Source organism: Microcaecilia unicolor, chromosome 10, assembly GCF_901765095.1.
Source record: "Microcaecilia unicolor chromosome 10, aMicUni1.1, whole genome shotgun sequence".
NCBI classification, from domain to species: Eukaryota; Metazoa; Chordata; class Amphibia; order Gymnophiona; family Siphonopidae; genus Microcaecilia; species Microcaecilia unicolor.
This window is the reverse complement of record NC_044040.1, coordinates 149,019,838-149,032,676: the sequence shown is the minus strand read 5'-3', so window position 1 is coordinate 149,032,676 and position 12,839 is coordinate 149,019,838. Positions and strand designations below refer to the sequence as shown.

At 42.1% G+C, this 12,839-nt stretch overlaps 1 protein-coding gene across 1 annotated transcript in view; it reads right to left on the bottom strand.

Moving 5' to 3' along the window:
* The window catches only part of LOC115478342 (ephrin type-B receptor 1-like), a 421,749-nt gene that overhangs the window by 92,258 nt on the left and 316,652 nt on the right, over positions 1 to 12,839 (bottom strand). The window contains 2 exon segments of the mRNA XM_030215646.1: positions 7,210 to 7,274; positions 9,444 to 9,552. Of these exon segments, the coding sequence (XP_030071506.1) occupies positions 7,210 to 7,274; positions 9,444 to 9,552 (174 nt within the window).

The following is a 12,839-nucleotide window of genomic DNA, read 5'->3' as shown; positions in this document are numbered from 1 at the left end:
AAGTACAAGATATAGAGGACAGGGGGAGATGGACTATGGCTTCCAAAGGACAAACCAAAAGGACTTCAAAGTTCAAAAACATAAGACTTGACACAGTACTGTGTTTCGGTCAACGGGCCTGCTTCAGGAGTCTCTATTTTATGAGCAAAACATCTGATGGTCCAAATAATAGAATGAATACCAAAAGAATATGAAAAAAGTGGTCTTGAAAAACACCTTTGGTTTTTGAACTTTTGAAGTCCTCTTGGTTTGTCATTTGGAAGCCACAGTCCATCTCCCATTGTCCTCTATCTCCTGTACTTCTCGTGGGATTTTGGTGTTCTTCTGCTACGGTGGGCTGTTTGGTACAAACTTATCCAACCTTCATATAACGAGGGCAATTCTAAAACTGTTTGAGCATCCCAACGTAGCACATGGAGTAGCTATTCTAAAATAACATCTAGGTGCCCGGATTGCTTTATAGATTCTAAGCTCATCTCAGGGCACCTAAAGCAGGTTCACTTACGCCAGGTCTATTGAAGGCTTAAATGGGCGTGTCTAAGTTGTGTGCATAAGTAGGAAACTGCCCATGTCCTGCCCATTCTCCACTCACATGTACACCCCCTTACATTCATGCACTATGATACTTATGTGTGCCCTTATAGAATAGTATTTAGGGCTTGTGCACACATAAGTGGTGCTTTTTCCTGCATTTACATACATTTCCCCAAATTCTATATATATCGAATCTTAATTTCCACGTGGAATAGTGCATAAATTGGTTAACTAGCTAATCAGCGCTGTTTATTGGATGTTAACAAGCAATTATCAGCACTAATTGGCATTAAGATTTATATGCACAACTAGCTAAGTATATTCTGTAACATGATGTGCACAAATTCCAAGTCGTATAGTTGAAAAGGGGGCAAGGTTATGGGCGTGGAATGGGTAGGTCATGGGTGTTTTGAAAATCTTTGCGCATTATTATAGAATACACCTGCTCTGGGCCTAATTTAGGTGTCAGGATTTAGGCCAAGTAAAATATGGTCTAAATGGACATAACTAAATTTGGCATGTTCTATATACTATGTGGAAATTTAAGCCTATTCTATAAAATTTAGGCGTACTGTAGAGAATACGCCTAGGCATATTTTTTTACTGCGTGGATTTTTTGGGCACCATAAATAGAATCTAGGCCATAAGGAACTGCATAACTGCAGGCACCCAGTTATCAAATCGCCTTTACAATGTGTGTTGAAATGGCAGACACCAGCTTCATCCATGGATGACTCCTGAACTTCACTACTCCAAGCAAAATATCTCTAAGCTTAATGGCTTATCTCTTGTTTTATCCATAGTTCTCAATGCAAACAAGCCCTCACAAAGCTTTCTGAAATGCTTTCACATGGTAATCAGATTTAATAGTAACACAGTAACAGCTGGCAGATAAAGACCAGTACAGTCCAGGAACAAAAGACTATGTCAGATAATTTGATCTGACATAAGATCCCCACCCTCTCCTTTAAAGTTCTTTGAAGTGACTCTCCCTTCTATTTATCTTCACTCCTTACCCCCCCCCCCCAACTTGCTCATTTCACTCCTCCACTGAGCACCCCTTAGCTTTACCTCAGGTTTACTGTTCTTGTCTTGAATCTACCCAGCACTCTGCCTTCTTCTGTATTGCACCCTTTCTTTTGAACTCTCTACCTTCTGTCTTACCAGCAAAAGAATCTTAACCTTAGATTCAGAGAAGGCTTGGAAACTTAGGGGTCCTTTTACAAAGGCAGGCTGAAAAATGGCTTGTGATAGTGTAGGCGTGGGTTTTGGGCGTGCGCAGAATCATTTTTCAGCGCACCTGTAAAAAAACCCCTCTTTTTTCCCGAAAATGGACGTGCGGCAAAATCAAAATTGCCATGCACCCATTTTGGGTCTGAGACCTTACTGCCAGCCATAGACCTAGCGGTAAAGAATTTGGGCGGTAATGACCTATGTGCGTCAGATGCCACTTGGCACGCGTCTGCTACACGCACCAGAAAATAAAAAATATTTTTCAGATACACGTAGCAGTCGCGTGACAAAATTGAAATTACCACAAGGGCCACATGGTAACTGGGCGGTAACTCCAATCTGGCGCATGTTGGGCACATGTAGGCACCTATGCAGCTTAGTAAAAGGGGTCCTTACCTTTTTACTTTGGCCTTCCCTTATGCTACGGGGGGATAGGTCCCTCTAGGCGTGAGCGCTAACCGTGGAGAGAACAGACTGGTGTCTTTTATGTAGCTCTATATGTGATAGTATCTTGTGTTATCTGTTCTATTTGGTTTTATACTGAGGGAATTTTATGTTGTTTTAATCTGCAAACTGCCTTGATGGCAATGTAGATAAAGTGGTATTCTAAAATCGTTAACAAACATAAAATCTTTGAGAATCTAGTCTGCCAGCACTTGGCTAGAATCATTCCTGCTGCTCTGTGCATAACATTCTGGTTACCTACGCATTGTCTGTACTTAAGATTGGTACCTGCCTCTCCATGTAGATTACACCTCTCTATGTGGTTTATTTTGTTTTGAACCCATTCTCTTGCTTGACAGGGATTCTCTGTATTTATCCCACACCTTTTTGAACCCTGTCATTGCTTTTGTCTCAACCATCTCCACTGGGAGGGCGGTCCAGGTATCCATCACCCTTTCAGTGAAAAACACATTTCCTGATGTTGCTTTTAAGCTTACCTCCTTGTGTTTCATTTCATGTCCTCTACTTCTATAAGCTTCCCTGTCTTTCAAAATGATTTGTTTGCTCATTAATACCTTTCAAGTGTTCAATAGTAACATTGTAATTCTCTCTTATTCTCCTTGCTAACAGAAACATTAGCAGAGTGTTTTGCAAGCACCTCCTTTATGCCTGAGGTAATAAATAATGTGACGCGACTCCACCTATACCTCCTCAAACACTTTCGCTGTCTCATAAATAACATTATCACCATTTATGAAGTTGTAGCTAGATTTCTAAAGGCATTTGAAAGGATCTTAGCCAATTGGGGAAATCCTGAAAACCTGACTGGGTTGTGACCTTGAGGACTGACACTGAGCACCCCTGCAGTAGAATACTCCTGTACTCCATGTTAGCTGCACGAGTTAATTGATTTTTAACAATTAATTTTCATTTGCTTCCCTTTTGATCAATTGCATCGACTGGTATTACACTATCAAATAGACAGTTTCATTTTGTACTTTTTAGGGAAAGCCAGGGCTGCCGAGAGGGGGGCGGGGGGGGGGGGGGGGGGGGGTAAAAATTCCCCGGGCCTGGCCTCCAAGGGGGGCCTGGTGCCAGGGTCTCTCTCTCTCCCCTGCTCCTGATGGGCCTCGAGTGATCGCATCCCGACAGGAGCAGAAGACAGAACTCCGTCGCCGGGGCCCCCTCCAGCTCTGTTCTTCGCACGCCTCTACCACCATGCCGAGTGGCTGCTTTTCCCCTCAGGCACATGCCTGGTTTTGAAACTGAGCATGCATGAGAAGAGAAAAAAGCAGCCGCAGTGGCAGGGTATGCATGGAGTGAACAGCAGTGCTGGATTCTTCTGCTGGAGAGGCCTCAGAATCCCCACCAGCCTCAAGGTATCTCAGCTGCGGCTGTGGCGATCCTGGTTGGAGGGGCGGCAGTGGCAATGATCTGGGGGGGGGGCAGCGATCCGGGGAAGTGGCAGCAGCAGCAGCCCTGCCCCGGGCCCGGCTAAGTCTCTTGGCGGACCTTGCGAAAGCTACTGTGGAAACTTCAGATTACTATGGTTGGGGGTCAATATTTTAGTGGGAGTTAACCACGTAAGAGCAGCTCCTGCCCGGTTAACCCTCCACTGACCGGGTCCTGACATGAATGATATTAAACATCATTTAATTGGATAGAGCAGCTAAATATCATAATTGCAATGCCTAAGAAGAGAACAAATGGAAAGTAAAATACATCAGAATATTGCAGTTTGGATTAATTTCCTGCATCGGAGCAGACACCCATAATATATGCTATATAAGCTAAAAGCCCACCTTTTTGATGCTGCTTTTGACTCCTTACCCTTGTTCACTTGTTCAGAACCCTTATTTTATCATCCTGACTTTAATATTCCCTTATCTCTTGTTTGTCCTGTTTGTCTGTCCTAATTAGATTGTAAGCTCTGTCGAGCAGGGACTGTCTCTTCATGTTCAAGTGTACAGCGCTGCATACGTCTAGTAGCGCTATAGAAATGATAAGTTGTAGTAGTAGTAATATGCGCTGTGGTGCTTTTAGAGTTTTTTCATCCTGCTAGGTAAGCTCTGTTTTGGAAGTATGCGGTGACTGTTAAGATTAGATTGTCCTCTATTCACGTGATCAGCTGTTTTATATGTAACATTGGCTTGACGACTATGATTGGATGTAAGATATACAGCATTGTAGTGGCTTCTACGCCATGGTGCAATGGGCACACATTCTTTCATTTAAATGTATTTTGTTTTATTTCTACTTTTTTCACCCCATGCTGCTTACAGCAGTGCTGCTAGAAGGATCTTGTTGCATTTTCTATGCTTTTGGAAAGAGCACTTATTCATGTTTGGTAAGACAGGCAGATTTTAACACACATATTTAGTTGTGGTCACCTTTAATACACATATGCATGTTATTTATATCAACTCTCACACATTATGTAACACATACAGAAGTTCTTATGCAGAGTTTTATTTAGTAACATTGTAAATTATTATTGTTCCTTAATTATTTCATGTACTTGTAACTTCACAAATTACATTTTTAGTGCTTAAGATTTATTTTCATGTTTAGTGTATGTTCATTGCATTTCTGTTGATATTTTGGATATTTTTTCCTGTGCGTTATTGTAGTATAGAACACTCATCCTCTATGTAACAATTTTGTTTTTACTTGCATGGATACCAGCGCATCCTGTTACTTGTGCAATATTCTGATGTATTTTACGTTCCATTTGTTTATATTGTATTTTAATGTTGTTTTCTTGTTTGTCCCCTTAGGTAGGTACAATTACGCCGAAACACGGCCTGTGTCAGGTCTATTAATTAAAGAACTATCTATTCTTCCAGTCTCGAAGGCCCATTTGTGTTTCTTTTTTGGCTGTTTGTGTACTTTTGAACCCTCTCTTTTGCTACCGAACATCATGTCTGACTACTGTGGCACTGTCTGATTAGTGCTGGGGTGATCCTGGAGCAGAGCCAGAAGTTATCCAGGCAATGTCAATATTCAGTGCCAGCGCCCAGATAACTATCTGGGCAAGTAGGACCACATATATAGCGGTCCCAACTTTTTCAGATATGTAAATGGATACAGCCTGGTACTCATTGCCAGAAAATGTGGTAAAAGCAGTTAGCTTAGCAGGGTTTTAAAAAGGTTTGGACAAGTTCCTCAAAGAAAAGTCCATAAGCTATTATTAAGATGGACTTGAAAAATCCACTGCTTATTTCATTTTATTTAATTTATTAGTTCTTATACCCCACATTATCCAAACAAGGTTTGTGTCAATGTGGCTTACAGTGTAACAAAGTGAAAAACATTACATAGAAATATGAGTAACAATGTAACTAGGGTAGATATATGGGGGATATGGGTTGCATGGGACAGTGATTAAATAGTATAGCTAAGGTATTTCTAGGATAAGCAGCATAAATCTGTTTTACTCTTTTAGGATCTTGCCAAGTACTTGTGACCTGAATTGGCCACTGTTGAAAACAGGATACCGGGCTTGATGGATCTTTGGTCTGTCCTAGTGTGGCAATTCTTATGTTCTTATTGGCCTTTCTGGATACTCCATATCTGATCTCTTTTCAAGGCAAAGGTAAACTCATTGATAGGAAAGATGCACTGTATATGAGCATAGTAGTGTACTTTTAATATTCTGGTCAGCCAAAAAGGGGCATAATCGAACGGGGCACCCAAGTTTTCCTGAGGACGTCCTTGCAGGACGTCCCCGCGAAGGGGCGGGGAAACCCGTATTAACAAAACAAGATGGGCAGCCATCTTTCTTTTCAATAATACGGTCCCAAATCTCAACATTTAGGTTGACCTTAGAGATGGGTGCCCCTAGAGATGGTCGTCCCTGATTTTCGGCGATAATGGAAGCCGAGGACGCCCATCTCAAAAACGACCAAATCCAAGTCATTTGGTCATGGGAGGAGCCAGCATTCGTAGTGCACTGGTCCCCCTCACATGCCAGGACACCAACCAGGTACCCTAGGGGGCACTGCAGTGGACTTCAGAAAAAGCTCCCAGGTGCTTAGCTCCCTTACCTTGTGTGCTGAGCCCACCAAAACCCACTCCCCACAACTGTACACCACTACCATAGCCCTTAGGGATGAAGGGGGGCACCTAGATGTGGGTACACTGGGTTTGTAGTGGGTTTTGAAGGGCTCACATTTACCAACACAAGTATAACAGGTAGGGGGGGATGGGCCTGGGTCCGCCTGCCTGAAGTGCACTGCACCCACTAAAACTGCTCCAGGGACCTGCATACTGCTGTCATGAAGCTGGGTATGATATTTGAGGCTGGCAAAAGTATTTTAACATTATTTTTAGGGTTGGAGGGGGTTAGTGACGACTGGGGGAGTAAGGGAAGGTCATCCCCAATTCCCTCCGGTGGTCATCTGGTCATTTAGGGCACATTTTTGTGGCTTGGTCATTAAAAAAGAGGACCAAGTAAAGTCAGCCAAGTGTTCGTCATGGACGCCCTTATTTTTTCCATTATCGGCCGAGGATGCCCATGTGTTAAGCACGCCCCAGCCCCGCCTTCGCTATGCTTCCGACATGCCCCCGTGACCTTTGGTCGTCCCCGCAACAGAAAGCAGTTGAGGATGCCCAAAATCAGTTTTCGATTACGCTGATTTGGGCGACCCTGGGAGAAGGACGCCTATCTCCTGATTTTTGTCGAAAGATGGGCACCCTTCTCTTTTGAAAATAAGCCTGGAAGGCTTATTGGCTTATCAGTCTGAGACCAGAGGGGACAAGCTACTCATACATGTTCTGTAAGGTGCCAATGAGATGAAGCCATCAATATTGGTAGGTATTTTGGACACTCCTGTTAATCCCTTTCACGAAGAATGTTGAAATATGTAATCTTGGCTTCCCTATCATGAAATGTGAAAATGGGATTGTCTGCCACTTCATAAAGCAGAGCACCAGATCTAGCCAGATTTCATTTGTTTATGCACTTTAATGACATTTTACATCAAGAACCCTCCTCACCTCGGCCAGTGCTGTAGTGCTGTAACTTATCACTGTACACAGCCTCTTTGCTGTAGGCTCTTTTCCTATTCAAGAGAGAAAAGATACTTCAAATATAAATGATTAAATTGTTGCTGAGATTCTTTACATACTCACAGAAAACATGGGGAAACAGGGGGCTTATTTACTCACTTTCATAAAGTTTTGCACCCAACCCATGTTAACAGGAATAATTAAGGTGTATTAGGTGCCAAAATTCTATGTCAACTGTTGAGGGTGTTTCTATGGTTTAGGCAAAGACAACCATGGAGTCAACACAGAATACTGAGCACTCTCATCCATTAATAGCACATTATCTGCCATCTTAGTAGTAGAGATGTGCATTTGTTTGAAACGATACATCCCATGTTATTTCATGTCGTTAACAAATGAAAATGAGCAAAAAAAAAATTGGTGGGTCCTTTTACAAAGGCACGCGAAAATGGCTTGCGGTAGTGTAGGCGCAGGTTATGGGTACACGCAGATCCATTTTTCAGCGTGCCTGCAAAAAATGTCTTTTTTTTGTGCCGAAAATGAACGTGTGGCAAAATTGCCATGCATCCATTTTGGGTCTGAGACCTTACCGCCAGCCATAGACTTAGCGGTAAAGAATTTGGGCAGTAATGAACTACGCGCATCAGATGCCACTTGGTGCATGTCCGCTATGCGCATCAGAAAATAAAAATATATTTTTCGGACGTGCGTAGCAGACATGTGCCAAAATTGGAATTACCAACAAGGACCACACGGTAACCAGGCGGTAGCTTCAATTTGGCACACGGCTTAGTAAAAGGGGCCTTTGGTGTTTTATCATGTCATTAACAGGGCACACTCTTCAGAAAGAGTGTGTACTCTTTGTAGGGTGTACACTCTAGACATCCTGCATTGCACTAAGGACTGGTTTTTGGAACAGATTTCCATTGTGCTGAATCAATGAATTGTGAGCAACAACTTTATGGAATAATATTGATTGGCTGATTGACCCCTGAGGTAGGCATTGGTTTATGCTGAAACACGGCCCGTATCGGATCATTAATAAAGTGTATTGGTTCCATTCTTGAGAGTCCTTTTTGCTTTTTTCTGGACTATTTAAGCTGTGTACTTTGCCCCTCTCCGTTGCATGTTACTAAATAACACATAGCCAGATCGGCACCCAAATCATAATTAGCGTCAATTAAGTGCTTGTTAGCTCCAAAACTTAAATCACTGGAGCCCATTAAATAATTATTTTGGGTGCCAATCTGGGATCCGCGTCCAGTTTTGGGTAAGGAGGGATTCTATATGGATGGCACCAACATTTAGGGGTTCTTTTATTCAGCTGCAGTAAAAAATGGCCTGTGTTAGTGTGGGTGCGTGTTTTTGGCACATGCTGGGGCATTTTCTACTGCAGCTGGGAAAAAAGGCATTTTTCAATGGGGCAGTAAATGGCTGTGCATTAAAATGAAAGGTAGCACGTGACTACTCACTGCCTGAGCTCTTACTGCCACCTACCTAACGGTAAGGGCTCACATGCTACTCGTACAGTAATCATGCAGCATGCTCTAATGTGGGTGCGCTGCTGATTACCGCCGGGAACCCCCCATGGTAGAAAACAGAAAACTATTTTTTACCTCAGGAACCAGCACGCACCAACTTCGGAATTACTGACGGGTGTCCGTGCTATCCTGGTGGAAGGGCCAATTTGGCGTGTTCCACCCATGCATTAGCCCTACTGCTGCTTTGTAAAAGCACCCTTTAGGCACCAAAAATACACATAAATTAACATTTTCCAGATGCAGACCCTTATACCCGTTTACAAAACCGCACTAGTGGCTGCCGGTGCACTAATGTCGACAAGCCCACAGTGGCTTTGTAAACAGGGGGGTTAGTTAGTACTTAATATATGGTAACAGTTTCTGTATAAACTGAGAGACTTCTGCATTTGCCTATGTATTCCCGATCCATATCGTGCCCCCCCCATACAAATTTCTCTATTAGGTATTTAACATTGCAATTAATGCCATACCATTAACTGTTAAAGCAGTTCCATGCTGTTAGAGCATGTTGAAAACCTCATTAAACAGCCACGACAGATTAGTAGATAGGCCCTAATTCAGAATAAGGCAGCAACTATATACAGTGTCAATATTTATTCCTGGCATCATTTGTCCTCTCCTGTAACTTGGAAAACTATGAGACAGATGCAAAAAATCAAAAGAAAAAAAAAAAGTGCTTACCTGCTGCAAACAATGGAAATAGCAACTAATGAAACAATAAAGACCACCCCAGCTGCTGCAGACCCTGCAATCAATGGCAGCTGCTCTCTCAACTCCGACTTGTAGTCATCTGGAAGAGAACATGAAATTGTAAGCATGCAGAAAGAATCGATTTAACTCCGTGAGCCTCATTTTAAGCAGTTATAAATTCAGTAGATAATTCTCTTCTTTCCTTCTCCCTCTCCCTTGAAAGTTCTCATGAAGGGCACAACAGAGTCTACACAGCCATTCATGTAAGAGGAAACCATTAAGAATGAGTGGACTTTCTACATTTTTGGCTCATGAACGTGTAGATTCTTCATTGTACATAATTTACCTGCAAACAAAATAGGGGGACAGTTTTCTTTAAAATGCTACAGTTCGTGACAATTTCCACTACTATCATCAGAAAATAACTGCTGATCCATGATAGATTTTGTCATGGACACCTCCATTTGAAAAGAAGCTGCCCGATATTCAGTCCATGGATGTGGTGTTGAAGCCACTCACAGCTGTGGACTGATCTGACCCCGGATATTCAATGCCAGGGCATGCGCAGCTTCCGCATTGAATATCTCTGGATATCAGCAGCTACCCAGAAATTAACTGGGCGCCAGCCAATATTCAGAACGGTGCCTGGTTAACTTTAGTGCATAAAGGGGCCCTTATACTAAGCAGTGGTAGGGCTAACATGTGGGTAGAATGCGCGAAATCGACACTACCGCTGGGATAGTGCGGGTACTCGGCAGTAATTTTGAAGTTGGCCCATGCTGTTTCCCGATGTAGAAAATAATTTTCTATTTTCTACCAAGGGGGGAGTTCCCAGTTTGTGCCATCCATACAGAATTACTCCCTACCCAAAATTGGACGCGGATCCCAGATTAGCACCCAAAATAATTACTTAATGGGCTCCAGTGGTAATCAGCTGCACGGCCACAATGGCGTGCGCTGCATGATTACTGTGTGAGTAACGTGTGAGCCCTTACCACTAGGTCAATGGGGTGGTGGTAAGGGTGGAGGAGTAGCCTAGTGGTTAGTGCAGTGGACTTTGATCCTGGGGAACTGAGTTCAATTCCCACTACAGCTCCTTGTGACTCTGGACAAAGTCACTTAACCCTCCATTGCCCCTGGTACAAAATAAGTACCTGAATATATGTAAACCACTTTGAATGTAGTTGCAAATAAACCTCAGAAAGGCAGCATATCAAGTCCCATTTCCCTTTCCCTTATGCAGTAAATTGCCACATACTACTTTTAATTTCAGCACACGGTCATTTACTGCCCCAATAAAAACAGCCCTCATTTCCCAGCATTATAGAATACGCCTAGAAAGTTGTGCGCATAAATTCTAATGAAAGCCAATTAGTGCCGCTAATAGGTTAAGTACCAATTATCAGTGCTGATTGGCTTGTTAACTAAGTTGTGCGCAAACTTAAGACGCCATATACAGAATTTGGGTATAGAAATTAGGCACTCAGCATACGGAATAGGAGCATAAATCTTTTGCATGCAGCAACTAATTAATGCTTGTCACACCAATTATTAGTACTTATCTCCAATTATTTGCCAATTTAGCACCAATTAGCTAATTACAGGGTCCTTTTACTAAACCGCGTAAGCATCTACGCATGCCCGTGTGCCAAAATGGAGTTACCGCCAGACTACCGCGTGGCTTTTGCAGTAATTTCATTTTTGGCATGCGTCCGATATGCGCATCTGAAAAATATTTTTGATTTTTGGGCTCATATAACAGACATGTGACAAGTGGCATTTGGCGCGCGCAGGTCATTACCACCTGGTTACCGTGCAAGTCTTAACTTCTAGGTCAATGGGTGGCGGTAAGATCTCAGATCCAAAATGGATACGCGACAATTAATCATTTTGCCGCCCGTCCATTTTCAGAAAATTTTTTAAAAAGGCCTTTTTTCAGGCACGCTAAAAAAATGGATTGGCACGCGCCCAAAACCCACGCCTACACTACCGCAAGCCATTTTTAAGCGTGCCTTTGTAAAAGGATCCCTATGTTGTGCATGAAACTGATCCTATTCTATAACTGGGCATGCACAATTGCGCACCTAACTTTAGGCACCATTTGTAGGATTTGGGGATTTGTGTGTAAATTTTAAAAAACGTAAAAGAACTGCTGATAAGGCAACAATCGTTTTCTAGGGTTAACAGGAGTCATTGACAGGATTAAATCTTCCCAAATGAAAGTCCATAATCACACTTTTATTTTTAAAGATTTTAACTCACAGTTTTTTTCCAATTGCATTATTAGTTTACCAACATTGAAATAACAGTGACTTTCTAATCTAGATGGACTGAATTTCTCCTTAAGCTTTTCTATGTTCAGTTAATTAGATGACAACTAGCTTTCTCTCTTGGACCCTAGTTAAACCTCAGTGTCTTTAAACAATCAATCCTTATTAGATAATCTACAATATCCATCTTATTAAATCTCAATTAACTGCTGATTTGAAGAAGAGCATTAATCCAATTGTATGCCTACACTTCTGGACACACTCAAGATGGCAGAGATTTTCATTGGATAATACAATGTTGTCTCCCTCACTCCTCCAACTAAGGAAATGAAGAAGATAAACTTTGCTATATATGAAACTGTACAAGGACACAAAGGCACGGAATTCAAGTGAGAAAATGAAAAAGACCCCAAAGGGTTTGGGTGAATATATAAATAGAAGTATATTGACCTTGTGATAGGGAATAATACTGATCAATAGAGCACTGTGTTGCCCAGAATTAAGGGGGCAATTCTATATAATAGGAGTAACTTTTGTGTACTCATTACATATATACACACATATGTGCAATCATGCCAAAATTCCATCTAAGCTCTATTCTGCACATACACACTTAACTTACATAGCATGTATTTGCAAGGAGGGCTTATACATGGTTGGGACTCCCACTTAGGCAAGTAACTTACAAAATAACTACTGACTAAACTAAACTAAAATAGCCCTCACAGAGGCTGCTCCCACAGTGGCTTATGACATCTAACCACCAGTATGAAAGTTACTGTTAATTAAGGCTCATGTTATATAACTTCATGTCTTTATGGACAGGCTGAGCCAGTCCTGGTTTTACACACATTGCATGCATGGACTTGTAGTTCAGCTTTGTTAAGAAACAGGAATTACAAGTACATACATACATGGGTGCAAAAACAGTACAGGTCCATTTTGTTCCTACAGACACAGACATATACAATAAGGGACCCTTTCACTAAAGTGTGTTCAGCACTTAGGACTAGATTCTATATATCACGCTTCGATTTCTGCATGAAAATCAAAGCATATTCTATAAAGTATGTGTTAATTTAGGTGCATGTTATACAATACGCTGAGTGCTGCTCCG